The sequence below is a fragment of the Berkeleyomyces rouxiae genome (genome assembly GCF_048999995.1).
Source record: "Berkeleyomyces rouxiae strain 22BRR77 chromosome Unknown BrBRR77_ptg000003l, whole genome shotgun sequence".
Classification (NCBI taxonomy): Eukaryota; Fungi; Ascomycota; class Sordariomycetes; order Microascales; family Ceratocystidaceae; genus Berkeleyomyces; species Berkeleyomyces rouxiae.
In genome coordinates, this window is record NW_027396493.1 from 3474091 (window position 1) to 3500061 (window position 25971).

The 25971-nt window shown below is 51.2% G+C and overlaps 9 protein-coding genes across 9 annotated transcripts; 2 read left to right on the plus strand and 7 right to left on the minus strand.

The window, feature by feature from the left end:
* Positions 1-385: 385 nt before the first annotated feature.
* On the plus strand, positions 386-1657 carry BROUX77_004132 (uncharacterized protein; the record flags this gene model as incomplete). The annotated part of the gene is made up of 2 exons (XM_073748861.1): positions 386-482; positions 627-1657. The coding sequence occupies 2 exons, from the start codon at positions 386-388 to the stop codon at positions 1655-1657; spliced, it is 1128 nt and encodes a 375-aa protein (XP_073606557.1).
* A 464-nt stretch (positions 1658-2121) lies between these two features.
* BROUX77_004133 (uncharacterized protein) lies at positions 2122-2781 on the minus strand (the record flags this gene model as incomplete). The annotated part of the gene is made up of 2 exons (XM_073748862.1): positions 2122-2291; positions 2364-2781. The coding sequence occupies 2 exons, from the start codon at positions 2779-2781 to the stop codon at positions 2122-2124; spliced, it is 588 nt and encodes a 195-aa protein (XP_073606558.1).
* Positions 2782-6877: 4096 nt separating this feature from the next.
* On the minus strand, positions 6878-7280 carry BROUX77_004134 (uncharacterized protein; the record flags this gene model as incomplete). Its single annotated transcript, XM_073748863.1, has 2 exons — positions 6878-7006; positions 7077-7280. The coding sequence occupies 2 exons, from the start codon at positions 7278-7280 to the stop codon at positions 6878-6880; spliced, it is 333 nt and encodes a 110-aa protein (XP_073606559.1).
* Positions 7281-10377: 3097 nt separating this feature from the next.
* On the minus strand, positions 10378-11215 carry BROUX77_004135 (uncharacterized protein; the record flags this gene model as incomplete). Its single annotated transcript, XM_073748864.1, has 3 exons — positions 10378-10670; positions 10734-10814; positions 11014-11215. 3 exons carry the CDS (start codon positions 11213-11215, stop codon positions 10378-10380), a joined length of 576 nt encoding a protein of 191 aa, XP_073606560.1.
* Positions 11216-11802: 587 nt separating this feature from the next.
* BROUX77_004136 (uncharacterized protein) lies at positions 11803-13611 on the minus strand (the record flags this gene model as incomplete). The annotated part of the gene is made up of 7 exons (XM_073748865.1): positions 11803-11976; positions 12040-12182; positions 12250-12314; positions 12387-13001; positions 13070-13188; positions 13249-13454; positions 13539-13611. The coding sequence occupies 7 exons, from the start codon at positions 13609-13611 to the stop codon at positions 11803-11805; spliced, it is 1395 nt and encodes a 464-aa protein (XP_073606561.1).
* A 1251-nt stretch (positions 13612-14862) lies between these two features.
* On the minus strand, positions 14863-15788 carry BROUX77_004137 (uncharacterized protein; the record flags this gene model as incomplete). Its single annotated transcript, XM_073748866.1, has 2 exons — positions 14863-15265; positions 15340-15788. The coding sequence occupies 2 exons, from the start codon at positions 15786-15788 to the stop codon at positions 14863-14865; spliced, it is 852 nt and encodes a 283-aa protein (XP_073606562.1).
* A 428-nt stretch (positions 15789-16216) lies between these two features.
* Positions 16217-18443, plus strand: BROUX77_004138 (uncharacterized protein; the record flags this gene model as incomplete). The annotated part of the gene is made up of 2 exons (XM_073748868.1): positions 16217-16349; positions 16417-18443. The coding sequence occupies 2 exons, from the start codon at positions 16217-16219 to the stop codon at positions 18441-18443; spliced, it is 2160 nt and encodes a 719-aa protein (XP_073606563.1).
* A 2209-nt stretch (positions 18444-20652) lies between these two features.
* BROUX77_004139 (uncharacterized protein) lies at positions 20653-21411 on the minus strand (the record flags this gene model as incomplete). The annotated part of the gene is made up of 1 exon (XM_073748869.1): positions 20653-21411. The coding sequence occupies one exon, from the start codon at positions 21409-21411 to the stop codon at positions 20653-20655; it is 759 nt and encodes a 252-aa protein (XP_073606564.1).
* Positions 21412-24260: 2849 nt separating this feature from the next.
* On the minus strand, positions 24261-25550 carry BROUX77_004140 (uncharacterized protein; the record flags this gene model as incomplete). The annotated part of the gene is made up of 1 exon (XM_073748870.1): positions 24261-25550. The coding sequence occupies one exon, from the start codon at positions 25548-25550 to the stop codon at positions 24261-24263; it is 1290 nt and encodes a 429-aa protein (XP_073606565.1).
* Positions 25551-25971: the final 421 nt, after the last annotated feature.

Here is a 25971-nt window from a genome sequence, read left to right on the forward strand (position 1 = left end):
CTATGATTGGCCTGGTGGCTGTAGCTTGCTGACAACACCTAGAGAAGTTGCCTGTTTGAGGACGAATTCTCGCTTATCAGGCTAGGCTGTATCTGTATCGCCAATGTTTGTACACCGCGATGAATGGAGGGCAAGGTAGTTGCAGATACGGTGATATGAAGAAGCCAAGGTAGTTGCTATTGCTGATAGCGGGCGCTTATTTAGGGAGTTTGAGTATATAAAGAGGATGTCTGTCCTGATTATCCCTCCTTGGTGATATAGCTGTTCGTCACCAAAAATTGTCTCTCTATCACTGCAACTATACTCAAGCATCTAGAGCTACTCCCAATCAAACCCTCTCTTATATACTGCGCTTTTTCTTTATCACGACCTTCTTCTTGCCCAGATGTCATCCATCACCATCACCCCCATTGTCCCTAGTCCGGGGTCACAAATCGACTTTGGTGCTGTAGTCACAAATGCCGACATCAACAATATTTCTGGTAAGTATAACGATGTCTGAAGTAGTGTGGTACTTTTTCTATTTTCTTTTGGGAGACTACCCGTAGAATCGGTAACCTCCTCTGGTAAGCGTTACAAGTCCCCATATACTTGTACACACAAAAACGGTCGGCTAACTCTTTCAGATGCCGACTTTGACGTGATTCGCAATGGTCTCTTCACACATCAGGTCTTGGTATTCAAGAATCACTCCCACGTGACGCCCAAGGCTCAATATGAGCTCACACAACGATTCGATCCAGAGGCGGCTCCCTCATATGGCCACGGCAAGACCATCGACGCTAAGCGGTCCGTTTTGCACCCTGACTTGAAAACGATTCCACACCAGCCCCAAGTTCAAGTGATTGGAAACGGCCGCGTTGCAGAGTACGAGGGCCTAAAGGACATTCAACTTCGTCACCCACATCACCGTACATTCCACTCAACCACAATCCCTGACGCGGAAGATCTGAACTACACTCGATTCTATCGCTGGCACATTGATGCGGCTCTATACGGATTAGCACCGCCTGTTGCCACGACACTGGCTGCTGTCAAGGTTCCCTGTGGACGCCGCCAGATCTGCCGCTATGATGACGGGACAGGCGACGAGTTGGATGTGCCATTGGGCACCACGGCGTTTGTGTCGGGGTATGCCATGTACGATGATCTCAGCGAGGAAGATCGTGAATTTGTGCGCACAACCAAAGTGGAGTACGCCCCGCACCCGTATGTATGGATGAGCGGAGCCAAGAGTCGGTCCACAGGCCTCGGCATGGTATCAGAGGGAAAGGAGATTCCTTTTGGTGATCTGCCGGAGGTGGAAGATTCCAAAATTCAGATTCTGCCAATGCTTTGGAAAAACCCCGTTACCGGCAAGCTCGCGCTTCAGGTGCACCCATCAGCAATCCGCAAGCTACATTTGAAGGACGGAACAGTGATCGATGATCTGGAAAAGGTGCGGGACACTGTTTACAGACTTCAGCGGGCAGGAATTCGTCCTAGCAAGGTGTATGCTCACGACTGGCAAGAAGGGGACTTTGTTGTGTTCCACAACCGCGGCCTGATCCACTCGGTGGTCGGAGCGTTTGCCGAAGACGAGATCAGGCTTTTCCGGCAATGCAACATTGCAGGGAGCAAGCTACCCGAAGGACCAGGAGAGAGCATAGCTGTGTAGAAATGTATCGAGGGAGCAAAAGTGGGGACTTGTAAGCTGTAAGGGAGAGTGGTGAAAGGACTACGCATTGGCTACGGCACGGGATTTGCAATAGTGATTCAATATAACAAGATTGAAATTTGAAGATGAGACAAAGCGACCCGATGAGCTCCAACAAGAGATACGGGCGTGCGTAGATGTACATGTGTATGTGTATAAGAAACCTCCCCGCTTAATGCATAAAAAGATCATAAACCCGTAATACCAGGAGAAAGGCACCCGAAAGAGCAGGAGCATAAAGGAGCAAAACACGCTTTCCCAAGTTTAGCCGAAAGAGAAAAAAAGCAAAGAGGAAGGTGCCACAATGAGGCAAACATAGGAGTAAAATGAAAACAATGGTGGGAATCAAACAAAAACATGAAAGGGGAAGCAACTAGTCCAATCCAGCTGGGCTATGAAGACTTAGGGTTGGGGCAGGCCCAAGCTTAGGCCCGGTTGCGCCAGAAGCGCAAGTGGCGGTATCTCTTCACGCGGCTGCGCATTGACGGTGCTTCCTCGGGTTCGGGAATTGTGATGAAGCGGGACAGAGACTTTTTGGCCTCGGCGGGCATCTGAGCGGCATCTTCGTTCATGAGGCGGAGGATGGCACGGGAGGCTGTTGTGGGCGGCGAGTTAGTATGAGGCAACAAGAAACTATGTGCAGAGAGAATGAAGAGGGAAGACTCACGCATCATGAGGTCCTCGGTGCCGCTGGCGAGGGCGGCTTCGATGCGCGCTGAGCGGTAGCAGCCGTAGCGTTGCTGCAGGTCAAGCATGCAGTGCCATAGCGCGCGGTCGCTTTCGAGGTCGTTTGAGTTGAGGGTGACTCGGGCCTCTGGTGAGGGGGGAGGAGAGACGGCGATGGATTCCGGGGCTGGTGCGAAGGCGGGCGAGAAGTAATGTGAGGGCGCAGAGAACGAGGCGTAGGACGAAGAAGAAGCAAGAGAAGAGCACGACGAGATGGATGCCAGGCCGGGGCGGGAGGAGCTGAGAGTGTGGGCGGCGGAGACTTCGGGCATGGGGGCCGGCGAAGGGCACGGTGAGATGGCGAAGAAGTCGGCGTCGACGGACGAGGCCGTGGTGTAGGCTGAGGAGCGGCGAGACATTGAGTGTGAGTAATGGAGAAGCAGGATATGTGAAGCCGAGCAGGAGTCTTTGTCTAGATCTGGTGGATTCGGACTAGCAGTAGAAGAGCAGAAAGAAGAAGATGGTGTGATGAGCGTCGAAGAGAACGGATAGAGGATGAGGAGGAGCGAGTCAGGTTATTTTATATAAACAGACAAATGTGTAAGTCAGCCCTGGACAAGGAAAAAAAGAGAAAAAGAAGAAAAAGACAGGGATAAATATCAGAGATAAAATGCAGTTAGCCAGGGGGCCAAGCAGATCAGAGGAGGAAAAAAAAAGAAATATAATCAATCGTTAAAAGGAAAAAGAAAAAAAGGGAACAGAAGATCGTGTAGGCTGTTTATTAGTAAGAGCAGGGCGGCCAGTCGGAACAGATATTCCGGAAAAGCAGGAAGACCAACGGAGAGAGGTGGAGTGATGAAGGGAAGAAGAGATTCTGTGTCGAGGTTGGCTGAAGCAGGTTTATTATGTGTCTTTTTTTTTGTTTTCTTTTCTTTCTTTTTTCTGAGCACAACACCAACTCGCACCACATCACGACTGAACTCCTCAAGAGCATTCCAAAAATAAATACGAACAGCTGCAGGGCGATCACCACAGCAAGCAAGCAGTCAGTCACACCAAATAAGAAAATAAAATAAAAAAGCAAAGACCCTCCTTGTTCCTCTCTCCCTCTCCCCCGTATCAACTTTGCCCACCAGTCTGCTTGCTATAGCTTCATCTAGCCACCAATAACCTGCCCCTCCGCCTTTTATCACGACGTCTGGCTATAAGCTGGCGCAAGATTGCGGTCTCAGCTAGAGAACAGATCGTGGAGTGGTCCGAGCCTAAAGAGCGGGTAGGATTTTTTGTCCCAAGGGGGGTGGAGGAGGGGAAAAGAAAAAAAAGAAAAAAAAAAAACACAAAGAGGAGAAGGGGCTTAGAGATGGTGTGTGAGAGACTCTGCATCATTTGTGATTTTTCACTCTCGAGTCCGTTTTCTTTTGCTCACTCGGCCATAAAGAGTCAAGACGGGCCGGAGACGGACCAACTAGAAGACCTGTCGGAAACAAAAGACCACGAGACAAAGGCCTGTCTGCTTGCCCCGCGTCTCTTACGTGGTTCTGGAGCTTGGCCTCTTGGCTTTTGGGCTGATGTGAGCGTGCCTGACTTTGGCTTTGCCTGTTGAATCATCTGTAGCCTGGTCGCGTGCCTAGTGCTTTTCTGGGTTTCTGGCGTTGTTTTAGCTTCTCGTTTGTGCACTGCCGGACTCCGGAGAACCGAGCTTGGGAGAGGTGGACTGATTGAGAGTGTGAGCGTGGGCAAGTCTGTCAGCGGATTTGAATCAGGTGTTTATGTGTGTAAAGGCAAAATGAAAGTAAAAAAAAGAAAGAAAAAAAATACCGACCCTATATCACCGCCCCCCCTCGTCTATACTTGTCCCTCTCTCTCCCTCCGTGTCCGTCGCCCAAAGCTTCCCCCTCTGTCAAAAGCCAAGCTCGGACTTGTCCCTTTCTCGTCTGTCTCCCACTGACAATGACCATGTCCCTTTTTTTTTTCCCTCCCGCGTCCGTGGCCTGGATATTTGGACAAACTAGGTTACACATTCCGGCAGATTATTGGATACTTTGGCCATGGCCAACTTCTAGGGATCACGACACAGACGCCCAAATCAGACGAACGCCGGATTCTGATACACCATCCTAGGAGCCCAAGCAGACTACCAAGAGATCAGAAATCAAAGACACTGGGACTTCTGGCCCCTGTCTCCCGCCTGCAGCTCCAGCTCCAGCCCCAGCCCAAGTCCAAGTCCCAGCAGCCTAGCCCAGCCCGACGGAGCCGCCGGTTTGGCGGCATGAACAAATTCCTTTCCATGGCGAGGAGATCAAACCCACAGGAATCAAGCAGAGTTTTTTTTTCTTCTTGTTTCTGGATGCTCATGCTAAAGACTCTTCTTTTTCGTTTCGGTGCAGGGGTTTAGGTTGTAGCAGCCACTAACTAACTACACAGTGTTACTTGGATATCTGCCACTCGTATGATGTCACACGCAGATGGCCGTCAAAGAGTCTGGCAGAAACGGCCGTTCATGACAGATAGCTGGTCGTTGTCTTGTTGTCTTGGGCGGCTATTGAGATGTGTTTACGCATGGCTGATCATCTCTACTCTCTCTCTGCAGCTATACTTGCGCATGTATGTGCTTCCCACAGCCCCCTATCGCAAGCATAACCAACTGCCTGTATGCATACTTAACTACACACATCACACATCCATCACACCCCAGACCACGTCAACCACCACAAGACGAGACGTCCACTTCCAAGCCTGCTCCCCTGCCCTGGCCCATCATTCTTCCACTTCCACTTCCTCTCCCTCTACAAAAAAATCTTCATCGACCCGCCCGTATCATTCATGCATTGCCAGTCATCCCATCCCATCCCAACCACGTTAACCGTAAATTACTACTTATGCACACCGCTTCCTCCTGCTGCTCTGTATCACTGATTGTGTCAATGCCTGTCCTTGAATTTTTCAACAATGAACTTTTTACAGCCCCCGTGCAAGACCATCCAGGCAAGGAATGAATTTCAAATCAAGTAAACCCACCCCTCTCCTCGCGTCCACTAGGGTTACCTGCACCCTTTAACCCCCGCCAACATCTCAATCCATCTCTGCCCTACAAACTACAAACAAAAACTCACTGGCCAGATCAACCTCTCAACCCGCCCGTTCCTTCTGCCCCGTGCCCTCGGCCCAGTCGGATCGTCCCTCTCGTCCTTTTTCCTTCAGAGCCAAGCCCCAAACCCAAGAAAGAAACAAATATACAGAGCCCCCTCTACATACTTGTCTCATGTCCCCTTTTGTCTCACACGTGGCCTGGCCTGGCTGTCCCAAGGTCGGCGGCCAACTTCAAACTTTGCCTCTCTCGACTACTTGACTGCTTACACTTCCTGGGCTGGGGGATTCCTTTTTTTTTGCCTCCCCCTTTCTATACCATTGTTGTCGTGATCACTCACGCGCGCCTGGTGCTTCAAGTCTTAGCACAAAGGGTCCGGTTCTCTCACCTGACTTGGCATCTGGACTCTGCTTTAGACTTGGCCTTAGGCTTAGACTTAAACTTGGGCCTTCTGCATCACATGCAAGCCCTCCTGTTTCAATACATGTGCTTGGTTCCAAGACCAAAAAATCAAATACCTTGTCTATCTTGGATATATCTATGTGTTTACATACACTGTCAAGTCATGGGCACTATCAGATCATGTGTTTTTTGGTGAATTAGGTTTGATATAGTGATAAGCTATACAATCTTATCATTCATTAACTATAGTTATGCCATACAACAACTGTATGAAAATGCTCGTAGCAGTACCTGTACTCGCAGTATATCACCTCTTATAACCCACCAGGCTATACATTGTGAGTATTCAGCATTCGATTTAGTTTGGCTGACTGGCTGGCCCTTTTTCAGACTAGCCAGAAGCCCCCACCATGTGTTCTCCATTCCAGGCTTTTGGGCACATGTCGAATACATGTCAAGCTATCACCTTTTTGGTATACCGCCAACTTAGGCTCACTGTATATATAGTATACATCCACCAGTACCGTACAGGGCGGGGAGGAGCTGATGCTAATGTGACAATGGGCTGCAACCCGTAATCTGCAACCTGCAGCTGGCAAAAATAGCCCTGGAAACTCTGTAGCATTGCAACCCACTCTGCATTCTCGGGTCATCGGGCGAGTAACCACGGCCAACGTGGCAGAAAAGTGTTTGATATAGCGTGTGTTGGGCAACTTCAGCTTTCGCGGATTACATCAACAGTATCCAGCTGGTCAGGGTAATATGTATAGAGGGAGGGGGAGGGGCAGCCAAGGCCACATAATAATCGGCCTTGTCAAGTTCGTAACGAAAGAACGGGTCGTAGTGAAAGACAAAAACGTCTCATCGAGTCCAAAATGAAAAGAAGGAAATAAAGAAAATAAAGACCAAGTGTCGAAGGGGTATCAAGAACCGAGACTATGCGAGCTAGCGCTTAGTGTCGGCGTGGGAGAAGGGAAGCATTTCATGATGGAGAGGGATGAGGAAATATATCGTGTCCTAGACGCTTAGTGTTGCACGGACGGGCAACCATTGTCCTGGGGTTCGCACGAAGCCGATGATGACGTCGAGGTAGAGGCAATGTGTGACGAGCGCTGTTGAGAGGAAGACGTTTCGGGCGAGTACTCGCGGCGGACCTGTAGCAATAAAGACTGGTTAGACAATGTTGAGATACAGGCATGTCAAATGCTGGCTAAAGATACTCACTCTTTCACGGCCGCGGTGCTCTTCGTCCTCGTAAGGATTGCTGAATCGTTGACGGTCCTCTTCGTACCAGGCGCAAAGGGGCTTTCCACCAAACATGAGATCGTCATCGTCGATGACCGTAGCGCCCATCCAAGAAAAGTCGGCGTTTTCCAAGTCGAGGTAAGCCTCCATGGAGTCCATGTAGTAAGTAGAAGGGGAAGACATGATGGATAGGAAGAGAGTCGCGTTGAGAGAGTACAGAAGAAACGAGAAGTCAAATGCACTTAAGGTTAAGCAGCGTTTCGATACAGCCAGCCAGCCAGTAGATAGGAAAAGAGAGCAAGGCAAAACACGCAAATAGCAGATGCCAAGTGCGAAACACGGAGTCAAATAAAGAGAAGCCCGAGCGGCGAGTGTGAGATATTAAGTGGGCGGGTGGTGGCTCTTCAAGAGCCGGGCTTGGGAGAAGAAAAGCGGAGCGTGGCTATGTATCAAGTGTCGACCTGGATGGAGGCAAAGGCGGTAAAGGTAAGCTGGAGCTAAATGGGGGTGTGTGTGTGTTTGCTGGAATGAGGTTGTGGTTGGGCAGCCGGGAAGGGGAGAGAGTATGTTGTTGTTTTTGTGCGTTGGACAAGGCGCGCAGTAGGAAATGACAGGTGCCGGTGCAGGTGATCCAAAATTAGATGAAAGAGAAAACGTGGCGCGTTGGTCGATGACGCGATTCTTTGGCGATGAAGCAGTTGGTGTAGTAGAAAAAGACAAGTAGAAGAGAAGAAGAAGTTGGAGGTGTCCGAGTGATGATGAAAAAATTTAATTGTCCGATAGTGGTTTGCATGTAAACAATATAAAGTCGAGGCAAGAGCGAGCTGAAGCAACAGGGAAGGGCCGTCTACTTACATATGTAGTTATTTTGCTGCAGGTGACGACCAATGTACCCAACTATGCAACTGCCTTGCAAGGTTAGTGTACCGTGTACCGAGGGGGTCCTTCCTCTTTGGGCCAGAATAGGGAACCTCCGTCATATGCTAGCCAAGGGCTCTCCGGCCAATAATCAGACCCTAGATTGGATTGAGCCATTATCGCAATAACTGCACACCAACTAGTCACAAGAAGAAAAGGGCTCACTGGGATTTGTCTGACCGCAACTCTTTCTTTCTCTTCATCACTTTGTCCTTTGTATCTTTTGCTTTTTTCTTCTTTGTTTTTGCCACTCAACTAACTTGTGCTCCCTATCCGAGTTTATTCTGCCCTTCCCCTTTCCCCTCCCCCCTCCCCCTCTCCTCTTGCTCCCCCTCTCTTCTTGCTGCTCGCCCCCAACTCGGCCCAAACCTTCTTTTGGGATTACGCCATAGCGAGCCTCAGGTAGTTATAGCTCCGGGTGGCCAAGTGCTGAGAGGCAGTCTCCTGCTGTCGGACTGCATGTGAAAAGCGCCGCATACAAGCCTCCCCGCGATCCAGCACAACCCATCTGCCACCCCTCCTCGGCACTGCATTACTCTTTAGGACTGTGACCTGCTTGCCCTACTTGCTTGTGCGTATGTCTGTATGTATGTACCACAACGCACATGTGCTCCCTCCAGAGATGTCATGACTTGTGTAGCACTTGTACAACAAATACACACAGGGCAACCAACCCAACGTCATTCTCCCTTCACCCCCGTCCGTGCTTGTCTCCCCCGCTTTCCTCACGAGCCAGCGCTTATTACAAGTATATCCCGCTTCACTCTGTCTTGCCCCTCCCTCCGCTCCCCCTCCTCTCCACCGCCGCTTTTCCTACCCACATATAAAAAGGTAAATACTGCGCACTGCACCGAGGACACTCGCAGATGCACAACGCGACAATGCACGGTCTCGCCTACGAGCACTATAAAAGTGCAAATCTGCATATGCACAGAGACGGCACGGCAAGGAGTGCGCGAGCGTAAAAAGCGAGCGGGTCCAAAGTCAGCCGCCTATCTGAACGGGTGAACGGGGGGTTTTGCTCTAACAAGTTTAGCACGTCAAAAGAACGACGGATCTGCTTTATCTGCTCGATACTTGAGAGCCTTGAGTCACAAGGAGAGCCCTAATTTCACACGTTCCTCGCCCTCAATCGCCGGCTTGGTCTTACCTCAGGGCTTGGGTCTCCTTCTAGGCGACACCTAGTTCTCACAACCCCTGGTCTAGCTTCCATAGCTCCTGATCTTTATCTTTCTAGGGCGTTTTATATTGCCCCCAAGGCCCAGTTGTTAGTCGCAAGGGAGTCATGAGATGTGCCAGTCGTGCAGCTCGACTGCCAGCTTCATGCCAGCTGACAAAAGTGAGGTTAGCAGATCAAATTCATGCTTCAATGTATGCATATAGAGGCCTAATTTGCAAGAATAGGACAGTTTGAGAAGTAAAGCGTTGGGCGAGTACTACCGTCATTTTATACTGTATTAACACGTTATTGCTCAATCCTTTCAAGAACCAAGCAAGAAAGCAGAATCTCGCAGCCCAAGAGCTCTCATCCTGAGCCCTCAATGAAGTTGTATGTACTACTGGTACAAAGCCATCCTTGACCCTGAGACACATCGCCTTCACTAGTATGCACCACCTGTGTATCCCTGACCATACAACCCGAGTCCATGACACCCAACAGGCGAATGGAATGGCAAGTCAAGCGACTCCAGCCCTGATATTCCCGAAGACGTGTTCTTGTTGGCAACTCGTGCAATAAATGATGAGCAATCGACTGTTGATGGCGGGCTAAAAATGGACTGCTGCCAGCTGTCCTCAGCCGAAACAGTTGGCGATGCGATCTTGTTCTTCTTTACTAGCTGCGAAATCAGTATCGACTCTTCTTCTCTGGCAAGTCCGCCTTCATCGCGGATTCGCTGCTTAACCAGCTGTCGGCTTGTCATAAGCGGTGCAGGAAAGAGCTCCTCATGTGCCGGGCAGCCCATCCTGTCATGCGCTGCGCGTTTCCAGCCGCAGCCTCTGATAGCGCATATGTGATCAATACAGAAGCGGGATCGAGACCGGCTTTGAGATGCGCCGCTAACACAGGCTGCTGTGCACCCGGGCTGTTGGCATACGTGTGTTTGACAGAGTTTCGAGTCGGTTTGTGAGATGATGCGTCGGCAGCTCGGCACTACACACGTGTGAACGGCGCAACATGGGCTTGGCACAGAATTGATCGTGATGCGTGCTCCAAAGCATGTTTCCCACGAGCATTGATGAGCGGGGCAGAGAAGCTCGCGGCCAGCTGTCTCTCGACTGCAGTTTGCAGCAGTACAAAATGTGACAACATCTGGGACCTGTTAGCAGGATGTATTTTTCTGAGAGCATTGCGACTGATGTCTTAATTAGAGAAGGGTGCTGGAGACTCACGCTTGGAACAATAAGCGCCGGGCCATTCGACCTTGTCTCGTAGACTGTAGCAGCCGTTCTTTTCACAGCGCGCGTGCTGGTCGCACCAACCCTCAAAGGCCCGTTCTTCACGGCAGCCAACAACAGTACAGATGTGAATGTCACACAGCATACCACGTATAGCGAACCTTGTACATCCAAAACTGGTACATTTCTGTAGGTGCGAGTCGCACAATGGGTAGCCAGATACGCGAACTTTATTACAAGTCCGGGAAGTGCAAGTGTCTACATGTGGATATGTGTGTTAGTAGTGTTAAAGCACTAAGAGGCATATCTCTATCTACTTACGGTGAATACAAAATTGATTCTTTTGTGACGCTTCGCCATTGAATCGCGGGAATTTGCAGTTGGGCACGTGGCATCTGGTATCTAAAGAATGTCAACACGATAACTCGATCAAAAACGCTTAAAGGATGGGTTGCTTACGAGTCTCACAATACCCATCATTGGCTATCTTTGGGCCAGGACAGCGTTTATCGGGAGTGATCAGACATTGACATGAATCTACCCAAGCACGAATCAGTTAGAAAGACGATCCAAGTAGATGGTTCACAGAGTAGTAACTCACGGCGTTCGCAATACATTCCGCCCTCTCGTACAGCGCGGCGGTCGCAGTCTTTCATAAAGCACGGGACCCGTTGCATCAGCGGCGACTTGGTGATATGCCGCACGCCGAAAATTGTTCTCGCCCATTTGGGGCTGTCTTGGCCAACAGGCAACGCTGGTAACACTGGCGATGGCAACGGGGCAAACATCTGCTGACTGGGCATCCCGGCAGCTAAGTTAATATGAGAGGTGGGGACTAAGAAAAGTGTTGTAGAAGATTCAAGTAGGAACCAGGCCTTGATGTAGTGGTGCTAGTGTTTGTGGACATCGAGGATCCCTTGGAAGACTGGAATTCAATTGTTTTTATAGACATGACGGACAACATGAGGCTCTTTGTTTGTGTTATAGAAAAGCACAAAGCAAGTAACTGAAGGAGAGAAAAGGGTTTTTTTTCACAGTATCGAACAAAGAACCTCTACAAGTCAAAGAAAAGCAACGTCTTCTAGCATGTTGTCGGCTTTCATGTAAAAATAGACAAAGACTAAAAGAAGAGCAAAGGGAGGTTGAAAGGCAGACTTCCAAGAGTTCCCCAAGATCAACTAATTACTCAAGTGACGTTGCATGTTTATATAAGCAAATATGTGTCCGCCGAGATTATGGCGGCAGTTGCCGTGTTTGAAACTTGCAACTACCTGTAGCCAGTGGTTGAGTTGTCCCCTCTCAAGTTACACCAAATGCTCCACATTTTCAACCACCAAGCTATCACTTCTCCAAATCAACAACAACTATTAACACACCTCCTCGGCTTGGCTCAGTTCCAGTACTTGGACCAGGCCTCAAACTCGGAATCTGAGCCTGAGAACTGAAACTTCACGTCCGTAATATCTACAAACCCCTCGGTTTTCTTCGGTGCTACATATCTCTTGCTGAATGAGGAGAAGGCAAGGCCAGGGAGACGGGTGCGGTTTTCTGGGTTTGTTGAAGACTATGACGGCATGTTAGTGGTGTGCAAGAGAGGGGTTGTCAGAGGATTGGGGAGCCGGTTTACTCCTGTATTGCTCGATCTGTAGCTGTCATTGTGAATACAAAGGTTTATTGGTGCGGTGAAGTGCACGCAGCGGATGGGGACGCATTTTTCCTTGGCAAACGTCACCCACATAGCCCGAGTACTTGGGTCGGCATTTGTGTTGTCTGTTGAAGCATGATTAGTAACCCTGCTATGCAGTAGTATCGCCACTTTCCTCGTCTTTTTTTTTACCTATTACCAAAGAAACATCAGGCCTTTTCAGAGCCTCTATCGCAGCCTTGAAACAATTATCACGCCTGTACCAGCCAAAGTCTGTTAGTAGTTATTCCTTGTTTTCATTTGCCACGTGGGAGTGCCGAGATACTCACGATCCAAGGAGGTCCTGATTGATCCGCTCGTAGCCCAGAGGCTCGCAATGTCTCCACCAAAATGAACTCTTTCCTGCACCAGGCGGCCCGCAAAAGAGAACAATCTCACGTTTATGCTTCTTCTCCCATCGCGGAGTCGCTTCACTGTCCTGTGCATCGCCACTGCCCTTTTTTTCTCGTATGACCGTGCTAGGCTCAAATTCACGTTCAAATTCCTCTGCTGCTTCGCCGCAGAAGAACTCTTCGGGCGTGAAGAAGCGTAGGCCCAGGTTAGACGCTAGGTTTCGATCCGAGCAGCTGAAGTCGCGTGGCTTGTGTGGGCCACGCGCAGGTCGGCCTGCGGCATCTCCAACAAAGAAGCTCGCGGACATGTCGATATCTGCAGACGCAAGCCCATGATCGCTGAGCAGGGTATCCCACATGCCAGTTTGCGGCTTGCGGAAGCGGTCCTTGGCGGTAGCTGCGTACAGCGCAATAGGTAGGTCTAGTATGCGCAAGACATTGTCGCATTTGCCCTTGTATTCCCGTACTTTATCAAGCTTGGAGGGAGCTTTAGACTTGGTGTCCACGTGCAAGGATAATCCTCCTTGGTTGGAAAAAATGGTGATGAGATACCTATAACAAGGTGAGAAAGGCAATACTTAGTAGAGTATTCTCTGTAGGTAGTTGGACAGAAAACCTACCCATCTGCATGCAGCTTCTTCAATCCCTGGGGCACTGTTGGGTCCCACCACTTCCAATCATCGACGCCCTTTGAAAACTTCTTTCCAGAGGCTGCCACAATGAGCGTTGAATCCTGAGTCTGTCAGCAGCAATTTCTTTGCCAACTCTTCAGACAAAAAGAGTACCACAGAGTACTCACAAGATCAAAGGCGGCAATCTTTCTTCCTTTCTCAGAAGCAACAGCCCCTTTGTCTTCTGCTGCACCTTTTGGCACAAACCGCGCCACAAGTAGTGTTGTTGGCGTGTTTTCTTCCGGCGCCCTCTCTTCCCACGTCGCCTTGATGGCTAACGCAGCATCCTGGACCTTTTGTGACGTTGGCTTGAAGAAATTAGAGACGCTGCTCTCTATATTGCGCGTGTCAGTCTATACGTGCATGTTTGTTTATTGATCTTTACATAAACTTCATTTGGGATAGGTATTTGACTTACTCGTCGTCCCGCTGGCAACCTTTTTCTTCGCCGGTGGTGAGCAAGGTGCATCGGCGCGTCGCTTGCTGGTCATTCTGGTGCGACTGAGGCTGCTGTATTGTAATGTCAACAAATGCTGAAAGAAAAGTCGAGAGACTCTGGGCCCACGTGAGATTCGAGGAGCAAGACGGGATTCAAGAACAGAGCAAAACATTCCTGAATGCGATATTCAAGGAAGATCAGAAAACGACCAAGCGCGAGAGGCAGTTATCGCTCAATGATATTGAGACAGACTTGTGCGCCTATTTGATTTGAATCCCTTAATTTGTATTGACAATTGTATACATAGCAACCGACATGTGAAATTCTCAGGTCACGTGTAAGGGGTTTTTTTTTATTATTAGGGTTATAGAGCATGTCAACTCTTGTAAATCTCAATAGCTTTTGCTAGTGACGTCGTTGGGCGGATAGTTAACTAACTATATGAAATGAATCTTATAATGGCAACATGACTTCTAATGCACTGCTTGCCTTTCGGTTATTTTTCTAGGCGTAAAGCGGCATCGTCAAAAGTCAATATCACAGCAGAATCGTCATGGTCTGAAGAGTCATCAGCTTGAGGAGTGAGTCCCTCGTTGCCACTGTCATAGTCGACATCCGTTTGAGCTTGAGCTTGCGTATGAGAGTCGCAGGAGTTATTCTCCTCTGACTTTATATCCATTTTATATCCTTCTTTTTTGATAGTCCTGCCGCCATCTACGTGGGACCTTTTCCCATTGTATAGTCGCTCCCGGTATTGGCAGATGGAACTCGATTGGGAAGTTGAAGGTGGTTCACAGATGGTGGATGTATTGGCGTTATCCTGGGAAACAGCGATCCCGATTTCTTTTTGAGGATCAACGCCTTGAAATGAGTGTGGAGCCTGGGGAGCCACAGGTTGAATTCGAGTGGGGGAGGTTTTGCACATAGACGGATGGTCCATAGCCTCTGTAGGTGCAGCTTCATCTTCGGAATTACTCTTGACTAGGGATTCTACTAGAGCCGAGATGCCAATTATGGCAGTGTCCAAGACCTCGGTCTTGATAGGCGCTGGTTTAGTGCTAGCAGAAGTTCCAGCTGGAACAAGATGTTGCTGCGAGATATGCTCTTTGGAGGTATCCGGGAACGAAGCTGTTTTTGATGGGTAGCGTAGCTGGGGCTTGAACCTTGATTCGGTGCCATTGTCCGCCTGAACAGAAGACTTGGGGAGTGTCTTGTTTGCCAGAACCAGAGCCTCGATGTTATGGAGTTTAGACCTGGCTCGCCTTGTTTGCTGCCGTTTGTCCTTGGAAAGCCGTGGGTATTTCTAATTGTCGCTCACGGTAACTACCTGTGGTAACGGTGCCGGCCCGTTGCGGACCTCCAAGGGAATTCGCGGATCCCACGTGCGGCGGTCAAAGTGCTTGAACTCGAAAGCGCCCTCTAGCTCTCGCTGGACAGCTTGCAGCTTTTCCGCAGCACGAGTGATTTCGTCGGGTCTGCTATCGTCGAGAACATGCATTTTGACATAGAGGAACCAGCGCTGCATGGGATCGGTGCATTCGAGGGCATCCTGGGCTGGGAGGTGGCTGGCAGGGGTTCGGGCATCGGGGGTCAGCATGGGCTGATACTGCGAGCGGTCCTTGGCAAGATATTGCTTGCAGAGACAGTATTCAATGCCGTTGTCGTCAAAGAATTGCACAGTGTGCTCGATGATTTCGCCCTTGAGACTGAAGCAGAACAAACTGGTTAGCGGCCGAGCTAGATATAAGCAATCGGCAGCGGATGCTACACCGGGACTTACGCGTGGCTGTTATCCAGCATGATTTTGACGAGTCCCTTCTGGTGCCAGATCTCGATCTTCTTGCGCGTCATGATGGCCTTGTTGGAGTTGGGTGGCTGGGGATCGGGGAAGTCAACCCAGCGGAGGATGCCTTCTTCGGCATTGAAGTCGGGCTGGTGGGCCTGAGGGCCAAAACCATCGTAGGGAACTTCATAGCGCAGATCAATCAGATACGACTGGCGGGATACAGCAGTCTGAAGCTCGCGCCAGAGCGTGCCGGTCGGAGGCTGTTTCTGCATCTTGTCGACGGATTCGAGGTTGCTCATTCCAGTTGGCCGGCGCGGACCCTGGAATCGAAGACAGCGGGTCATGGCCTCGTAGCCATCGCGGGCGCAGAGGCCTTTAAGAACGGCGCGGGCCTTGGGCTCGTCTTCGCCATCAATGACAGCGGTCATGAAGAGTTCCAGCATTGTGTATAAGAATAATTGAATGGAGACACAAAAATATGAGATGGTGGCTAACAAAGACTGTAAGCAAAGGGGAGGCTTGATATGCTCTTGCGGGCAAAAGAGTCTGTCGTCGGATGAATGAACAAGAGGAAAAGTTTTCGATGAAGAGATGACGATGGCGAAAAAGAAGACAAGAGCCAAGGTTGTCCGTCTCGTCTAGCTTACAGCTGCTTTGGGACGACAAGGCTGACAAAATAGTGATGACGGCATGGTGGGGCCGCTATGGTGGGGCACGCGCACAAGGCTGAGAGCCGAGCCAGGTTCACGCTGACCGGTCTTTGTCTGCTGCGAAATGGCCATCGCAGAGGAGTTGCAATTGACAGGCCCCCAACTCCCCGTCCAAATGGAAATGACTTGGCTGCATCACATCTTTCCTCCTACATAACAGCATGGTAGCTTTTCCACCGCCGCTTCTGCATAAATGCGCAGCGCCGGTGAGCAGCGCCGAATTCGCAGAAGTGGTACAGCGGCTATGTACACCGAGATTCCCCAGCCTGCGCCCCCATAGCAGCCGCAAAATAGGTGCGCTTCTAGATACATTCTCCTCTGACCTCTGCCATCTAGTGTTCTCGGCTGATATCTTATCCAGCTCTCGCTGTCAGCGGCGGTCTTGACTCTATGGCCCTAGCGGTGCTTTTTTCCCAATTCCTCAAGCATTATCCGCGCGCCAACATCGGCGATGCGCGGGTATCTGGGGCTGAAGCTTTAATCATTGATCATAGCTTGCGTCCGGGATCGTTGCTGGAAGCGAAAAACGTGGCCACTGAAGTCCAGAGGCTTCCTGGAATCCGCCCTGTAGTTGCATCCATCGATTGGACCCAGTATGGTCACACCAATCCCGAAGGCAGTGAACTTGATTGTAGCAGTACCGTTGAGGGCAAGGCCTCAAGTAGCATTTCTAGTGCCAGCTCGGCTCCAAATCTTGAGACTCTGGCGCGTCAGGCGCGGTATCAGCTACTGGGGAAGCTTTGCATGAAGTATGGCGCGGACTCGCTCTTCTTCGCGCACCATAGATCAGATGTTTACGAAACAGTGCTTCTACGCCTGTTGTCGGGAGCTTCACGACGAGGCCTCTCGGGAATCCGATCCCATGGTGACATTCCTGAGTGTTATGGGATGTTTGGTGTTCACCGTTCAGGACTTGCCAAAGCTCTTCATGATAAGCAATCATACTTGACCACAAACATGCTGCCGGCCGATTTGTCTAGTGTTCGACACAGGTTGCGTTATGAACTTCACAATGACATTGAGAGAGAGAAAAATAGGCAAAGACAACGAGGCTACTGGAACAAAAGGACGGACGAGTCTTGGTCCTTGGGAAAATCCACCAACACACATTTTCAAGTGGAAACGCGGCTTGATTCTTGTATCCCAGACTGGAAGAAAATAGACCGGAAATCAGCTGGCCTTGTAGATGTAATACCCGATGATGGTGGAGTTCATATATATCGGCCGCTGCTACCCTTCGACAAAGACCGCCTTCGCGCCACCTGCTTAGAGCATGGCGTCAACTGGGTCGAGGATAAGACTAACGCAGATCCGACAGTGACCAAAAGGAACGCCATACGCTACATGGCTGCACACTACACATTGCCTAGGGCTCTCCAAAAGGACGCTATTCTAAAACTAGCCGATGAATGTGCCAGTCTCAACAAACAAGAGGCCAATACTGCAAAGTGGCTTTTGAGCAGGACAGAGCTCCGTTTAGACTCGCAGTTGGGCACACTTAGAGTCCGAGTTCCAGTTTTAGGTGTGTCAATCAGAGATCAACAATGGCGCCGACGACAACCCTTGGGGAACTCCAGTCCAAAGGGTCGACAGTCGCTTCGTAAAAGACTCCGAGTCGATAGACTACGCACGCCTGCTGCTATTTTAGTTCAGAAGTTGATTCATGCCGTTTCGCCGCGTGAGCACTTTCCCAATCTTCCTGCCATAGACCCATTTGTCAGCCGTATATTTCCAGATATATTTGCTTTGAAGCCCCTATTGCCACCCAAGGCCTTTTGTCTCGGTGGAGTCCTCTTCACCCCTCTACCTCACACAAGCCATGCATATTTTCTGCTCTCTCGCCAGCCATACTCTTCGCTTCAACGCCCCCCTGCCATCTCTTACGCCTCCAAGACCCAATATACTACACAGGCCCCTTCGAACATACCCAGTTGGCACCCCACACATCTTTGGGATGGGCGGTACTGGTTCCGTTTGCGACATAGGCTACCTGGACGCATTGTAATTGCACCTCTAACGCCAGCGCATCTCTCTGAGTTTCGTCGGCAGCTTCCACGTACATCTCGTTGTGCTCTTGACGAAGCCCTGCGCGCATGTGCGCCTGGAAATATTCGATTCACACTACCGGCCTTATATTTCGATGGCACGATAAGTGTAGCGCAGGGCGAAAAAGTGCCGATGCCACATGAGGACCTGTCGTTAGATTGTGTTGGCACAGATGAGGGTGTCGGTGTGAAGCGCATTAAAAAAATGACCATCCTAGCCCTGCCGACGTTGGGTTATGCACTACCAGAGGCGTCACAGCAGGTGGAGTGGCAGATATTTTACAAAATGGTGGATAATGATATCAAGGCGCACGCAGACGGCGTACCCAAAAACCAGGAATAGGAAGATGATAGTATAAATAGAGATACAAACTTGAGCTTTTCACGTAATTCAATCGAGGGCTAGTAGGCATGTTTCTTCCCCTGAAATGAGTATTTCTCATAGACTCTATAGCGTGTTAACTTTCTCCGAGAACGTGCATGTATGTATGTACATTCACAAATACGTTGTGCACTAGTGAGTTGTAGTACACCAACTGATGGTTGTGTAACCAGAGAAAATCATTGTAGTTATTGAATTCTCGTGACAAGGGTTGAAAAAATGTGCATCATGACTATCAACTATCGTCATCTGCCTAGATAACCGCAGCGTGGTGGATAGGCTGAACGCCAGGCTCCCAGTTTGGGGCACCTCGCAGGAAGCTATAGACGAAACAAGGAACCTTATACGGAAGTGGAAAGACGGACACCCAGGCCGAAGCTGGGAAGTTAGGTGGGTTCCGGGCCACAGAAGCATCCCGGGAAACGAGCGAGCGGACCAGCTGGCGAAAGAGGCCACTACAGAGGAAACAGCCCAGCCCAACTCATTGTGGACTTTGGCTGCACTGAAACGATGGCGCAAGCGGGAGTTCCAAGCAGCGACAGATCGATGGTGGAAAAGCACCGGGCGAAATCTGGAAGCACCGGTGGCATGGAAGGCTACGGCCGGAAAGAACAACCGAGTCAGCGTCGGCAGAGTCCTCGCGGCTAGGTCGAGGCACGGAGACTTAGACAAGTACCACGTCCGCTTCGAGCACGACACGCCGTTGGGGTGCGAGAGATGCGGGGCCGAGAAAGACGGCCCACACGTTTGGACATGCAAAGGCCTACAGAAAAGATACAGCAGGTCATGGGTAGAGCGTCTATTGAAGACGGCACGAGGGGCAAAGACGTTGGCCGAGAGAGTCGACAAACTGGCACAGAGGGGCCCCGGGCGGCAACGCCTCATCAACCAAGCATAGGCCGGCAGAAAGACCGAGCCATTTTCTACTTTTTTTTCCTTTGTCTAGTTTTTTGTATTTCGTTATTTGTTTTACTGGGACCTTTGGGGTGACGTTAGGGTCGCTCTGGAGGCTGCGAGCCTCCGTGTTCCAGCTGTTTGTTCTCTTCGTTCAGGTGCAGACCTGCTCTTTTCATAGTTATACTCTTTTCACAGGTGGACTAGCCGCCTGTGACGCCCATTCGACCAGTGAACCCTGGCACACGGCGTAAAAATTAATATACTCAGTCGTATGGAAGAGAAGAAAGAAGAATTGATTGAATTGATACTGAACAAGAAGAAGATCATCTCATATTTTCCTAGATTTTCCATCACAACGGAGAGGGAGCACCTGCTCTTTATACACCTTTCCCATTACCCACGAAACGTCGTCTAGATCGTGAAACCGGTGCACGGGTTCACAAGTTCAGGCGTCCAGGAGTCCGACCTCGGGGGTTTCGAGAGTCAGTAGTCCGGTTTCAACATGGCGGCACATAGTCTCAGGTATACGGCGGTGATACCATTCTAACAAAAATAAACAACAACAACAACAACAACAACGACTACCAACTATAACACAATCAAATGTTGTTTCCAAGCCACGAGCACAAATTCAAGGCTCATACCCTTTCTGTCTTCTATACAAAGTCTCACTCTGAGAAAATATCAACCTTCCAAGCTTGTGTGCTTGAGGTTTGCAGGAGAAAAGATTGAAAACTTGACTTGACTATATTCAACGTCTACCGGAATCACTAAGATCAAACTTTTATTTTTTTTCGTTTCATTTCATCTATTTTACATCATTCGGAGTGTTCGTCAAACACTCATAAGATGACCAGGCAGGTCCTGGCAACCTGGCAGCGGCATAACCGGCTGCCGGGATCCTCCGATTCGGACTGCCTTGGTGACCGTAGTCTCCCAGCTCCGAAGAAACTGTAGATGCCGACTCGGGATTTCCCTGTGGTGATAAGCACCTCCTGGCGCGGGATACATCAGGGGGGATACATGAAGACTGTGATAATGAAAAAAAAAAAAGAATCAGAAAACAGAACAAGAAAAAGAAGCAAGTAATGCACGAAAGAAAGCACCCAAAGACAAAACAGAAATACAAAATCACACCACGCCAAACGCCATCGCAGCTGGTCATTCCTCTCTCACCCTCTTCAACTTCTTGAGGAGCTGCTTGCATCCTTTGACTATAGGGAGAAGCTTTTTAACGAGTCTCTCCGTCAGCCGTAGCCTCTGTGGGATCGAGTCACACGTCCACGGGTGCCATGGGGTCTTCTCCTGTCCACATCTCGGACAATCGTGAGCGGCCCCGGTGTGCTTGAACCTCTGGTGGTACGTGGAAAAGTCGCCGTGTCCAGAAATTGCTGCCATCAATGTGCCAATATCGAGTCGGTCGTGTTCTCTGTAGTCCTTGAACTTCCAGGGTTTGACGGGCTCTGGCTTGTCTATATGGGAAGGCCCGTTCTGCGCCCCCCCACCACGTCTTGAACTCTGTGGCGGCTTGCTCCCGGCACCAACGTTTTGCCCTGGAGAGCGACATCTCGAGTCCGCCAACTTCAGTCCCAGCAACCCCTCTGGCTAACCGGTCGGCTCTTTCATTGCCGGGAATGTTCTTGTGGCCCGGTACCCATCTAACTCTTGCCTTTGGCGCAAAGAGCCCGCCCTGTCTCAGCTTCCAGCTTGCCAGGAGTCGTCTCGTCTCGTCGATGACTGTTTGGGATGTCCCCAGGTCGCCCTCTTCTGCATTCAGACGGTTCACAATGCCCCTGTTATCAAGACATAGGTAAAGGTCGCCGGTCGTCTCTTGCGGTAGCTCGTGGGCCGCTTGCATGGCGTGTAGGGCTGCGATTGCCTCAGCGTCAGCCACTTCTTGCCAGGTGCCCAATGGTTTGCTACCTTCGGCGCAGGTCGTATTGTCTACCACCAGGGTCCACCCGGCCCCTGCGCCGCCGTCTTTGACTTTCGCCCCGTCTGAGTATGCCCACACCGTATCAGGCCACGCCATGCGCAGGTCTTCTAGATGTCTGGCTACCTCCTCATCTTTGTCGCCCTTTATCTCGATGGGGTCGTCTGGTCTCTCCTTTGCAGGTCTCACCCCGCCAGGGCTAGGTATCGTCTTGGGCAGGAGCCTAGAGAGAGTCTGAATTCTGTTGCCAATGTCCCAGTCCTTACACAGGTGAGCGTCGTCGAGGTTGTGCAGCCGGGTTGCCTCTCTTCTAGCGTTGCTATCGAGGAGGATCTCTGCCGGCGGAATCATCGCTGCGCGGTGTAACAGTCCGATTGGCGTCGTTCTGTACATTGGCAAGGCTGCTCGGATCGCTTTCCTGAGGGCTATATCAAATAGCTTGGCTGTCGTGGCGATCTTCCGTTCCTTGTGCATCGGCCACCAGGCGGCCGCAGCGTACGTCAGTTTGGAGACTGCACAGGCTCTCACTACATGTAGTAAAAGGCCCGGGGGAGCCCCCTTGTGGCATCCTGCGAGGAGTCTCAGCCCGCTGGCTGTGGTCTCAATCTTCCTGATCGTCTTGTCGCGGTGCTGAGTGAACGCTAGCTTCCTGTCCAGCTCTAGTCCGAGCCAGCGGAGAGTGCTGCCCTGTGGCGTAGCCTCAATAACGTTCCCGTCCGGTAACTTCACGGGAGGGTTCCCTGCCTGCTTTTTCTTGGTGAGGTGCAGGATCCCCGTCTTTCCCTGGTCCAACTGTAGGCCATTTCCTCTGCACCAGTTATCAGCCCGTTCCAAAAGGAGAGCCAACCCCTGTGCATTGGTCTTCAAATCTGGCGAAGCCCACAAGACACATCCGTCGTCTGCGTAACCCCTAGCTCCCGGTAGAGAGCTGTATAGAGGGGCCATGAACAGCATGTAGAGAATCGGGGAGACCGGTGACCCTTGGGGTAGTGAGCCTCCCAGCTGTCTCGTGTCCGTGACATGACCGTCCATCGCTAGCGCTGCGCTTCGTCCTTGTAGGAACGACCTTGTCCATTTGCACAGTGCCATTGGCCACCCTTCCTCCTGGAGTCGGTTGACCATGCGGTTCGGCGTGACAGTATCGAAAGCTCCTTTGACATCGAATGTAGCTATCGACACTGCGTTCTTCATTTCCCAGCCCCGTTCGATCTCGTCTACCAGACTGAGCAACAGATCTGAGCACGCGCGCTTTGGAATCGCACAAGCGTACCTCTTGGGAATGACGTCTCTTTCCACGGCTTCATAGGCCAGCCGCCTTGCCACCAGTCGCTCCAGGCCTTTGCCCAGGGTCGGTAGTAGCGAGATGAGTCTGTATGTCCTTGGCTCTCGACGGTCTCTCCCTGGCTTGGGGACCGGACACATACGAGTCTTCTTGAAAATGTCAGGGTGTACTCCGTGGGTCAGGGCCACTTGGTAGAGGCGGACAATGGCTTCTTTCAGGTGCGGCCAGGCCTTTTTCCACAGATCGTTTCGGAGTCCATCCATTCCCGGGGCTGTGTTTGCTGGCTTTTTGATAGCCCGCAACACTTCTGCCTCGGTTGGGGGGTCCCAGACCCTTCTCCCGTCTTCGTCTAGTGGGCCCAGTGCTTCGTCATCTTCTCGTCTTGTCAATGCATGCACGTCCAAGAGGAGTTCGCACTTGTCCCTGGTGTCTGACAGCGTCTCCCCGTTGGGCTTCTTGAGAGGAGGGGTGCGTTGCTTGACCTGTTTATGGGCCCAGTTGGCTGCTTCGAAAATCTTCCTCGTGTCGTTGATCTCTCTGATCTCCTTCGCGTAGTAGTTTTTCTTCGCTCTGCGAACCTCTTTGCACAACTTCTTCTTTGCCAGGTTCCTCTGCTCTGCGATCTCGGGCCTAGCTCCGCCGCTTCTCATGGCTTGTTTCCACCTTCGTCTGGCTCTCCGGTGTACTTTCGCGGCTTCCTTGCACCTGTCATCCCACCAGGGCACTCCTCGTTTGTTCGGCCGTACCTCCGGGGCACAGACCTCCACTGCTCGTTGTAGTCCCACAGTGAGGGCTTCAGCAAGCTTGTCAGCATAGCCCTGCGGGCCCCCTTCAATCGTCTCGGGGTCGTCGGCTGTCAGTCCCTCCAGGTCGTCTTTGAGTCGCTTGCATTCCTTAGCGAATCGCTCCTCATCCAACTTCTTCAGGTCTCGTCGCTTTTCCGTGGCGTCGCTGTCTGCTGGTGCTCCCTCTATGGTCGTCATGAGGCCTTCATGGTCGCTAGGTGATAAGTCTGGAATGATTTCCGTCCTCACCGTCCGTTGCGCCAAGAGTCCTCTGGTCGCAATGGTCAAATCAATGGTGTGTCCCCTGTCGTGGGTTGGGCCTAACCGGGCGTTGAGTACGACTGCCTCATGCTCCTCTACTCACTCCAAAAGTTTTTCCGCTTCGGGAGACGTCCTCTCGCATTTCTCGTCCCATGCCCGATGGTGGAGGTTGAAGTCTCCGACTGTCAGACTGGGGCTGGATATGCGAGTCTCTAAAAGTCGTAGGACCGCCTCGTTCGTTCTCACAGACCCTCTGCCTGCGTTGTATATGTTTATTATCTGGATTGTCGTATTTCCAGATCGAATCGTCACTGTCGTGATGTCAGGGTGCTCCTCTCCAAGTGGCCTGCACTCAAATCGTAGTCCCTTCCTCACGTACAATAAGGCCCTTGGTCTTGGGTCCCATGTCGTCATTGGTGCCACCAGGTCGTATTGATGGTGCGTCTGTGTTTTATTAGCTTTTTTATCTTTGCCCACCTAGGGTTCCTGGATGGCAATGATATCTGCTCCCAGAGTATGTGCCTGTTGCAATGCGGTTGCGTGTGATGGCGCTGCCTTCTGCACGTTAACCTGCGCTATTCTGACACTCTGCTTCCTTGTTGGCTCTGTAGGGCCCTCCATCATAGTTCTTCTTCCCGGGTCTCCATCGCGTCGGCCGGGGAAGTGGCGACATCATCCTTGTTCTTGGCTTGGGGGGCCCCGGGCTTCTCTGCGTCTTTTGCGGGGGCGGTCTTCGTCGCGTTGTCGTCATTGGCGGGGGGCTCTGTGACGTCCATTTCATGGTCACCATTGTCTCGTATACCGTGGGGGGAGACGACCCTTCTTCTCTTTCTTGAGGCTTCATCGCCGGTGTTGCGCCCGGTTGGCTCCTCCGCGGTGGTTTCCTGGGAGTGGCCGCGGGCCCGGGGACGTCTGGATGGGTACGAGACCGGTCGTGTCGTTCCCATGAACGCCACGTGGTTGGGTCTTCCCTTCATCTTTTTGGGATCCATCGCAATCGACACTTTTCCCTCGTGCATGCCCTCCTGGATCCACCACGATAGGGCCAGGGGTGCACATCCAAAGGCTTCCATGGCCGCCGTTCGGATGTCTTCTTCAGTCACGGCGCGGGCGGCAATTTTCCCGTCGCTTCCGAGCTCCCGGATGGTTCGCTCAACCCGGTATACGCGCACGAATTGCCACGTGCAGGGTTCTTCGACTGTAACTGCGTCTAAAGCCTTCTTGATGTGCTCTGCGCGATCCATCAGGTCTTTCGCTTTTCCTTCAGCGACAAGTATCAGTCCCTTCTTGCTGAAGCCCGCCTCCAACACTCCCTTCCCCTTGGGGACCCCCTCGTTGAGGCGTCTAGTAATGGCGCTCGTGCTAAGTTCCCTAAACTGGGATCCTTCCGGTAGCTCCACGAATACCTTCTTTTCCGCGCTCGTGCGCTTCTTGGTCTTGGGCTCTGGCTGAGGCGCCGGTTCTTTTGCTCCCTTCTTGGCAACTTGCGACCATGTCGAGTTGTTCGTCTTCGGACCGCTCATCGGTCCCGTGGCATTTTCCCGTCCCTCGTTGGGGGACGCCTTCGTAGTCCCGGTATTGGTGGGCGTATCCTTTCCCGACTTGTTCGAGGTCTCCTTTGCGGCTGGCGCTGTGCTGTTGCCGCGGGCGTTGTTAGTCGTCGCGTATGAAGGGGCTAGACCCGCAGACGCGGTGTCCACTTCTCCGCCTGACTCGCACCACCACTTCAGGGTGTCTGCCAGCGCCTTCTCCAACTTCTTTCTCTTCTCGGCCCCATTCTTGATCGAGGCGTCTTTGAAGGCTTTAGTAGCCCCTTCGTCCATTTTGGCCGCGATTTCACCCGCGATTTCGGCCAGCGCGGTAGCTTCCTGGATCTTCTTCGCGTGCCAGTTGGCCAGGATGTCCGCCATGTTGTTCTTGGGCGGCGCCTCTGGACGTGATGGCTACGCCTGCGCGCTTGCAGTGCTGCTCGACTCCGTCATTCTTATAATACTTCTTCGGTCTTTCTGAACGAAAAGAGGCGTCTTATATCGTTTTTTGAGGTTGTTGAGAGAGAAAAGTCGTTGTTGTTGTTGTTGGGTTTTTGTAGACGTCCAGACAAGATATGACTTGACTTGACTATATTTAACGTCTACCAAAATCACTAAGATCAAACGACGCCGGATTGGTTACCGGACGGAAATTTAAAGTCCTCCGCTCGACACGCCGCATAGTTTCTGTGTGTTCGGGATGGCGCACCATCCCCAAGCCCCGAAGAACCAGTGGTCCACACTCCGCAATGAGCAGCAAGAAACACAAGTACAAAAGAAAAAAAGAAAAGAAATAAAAAAA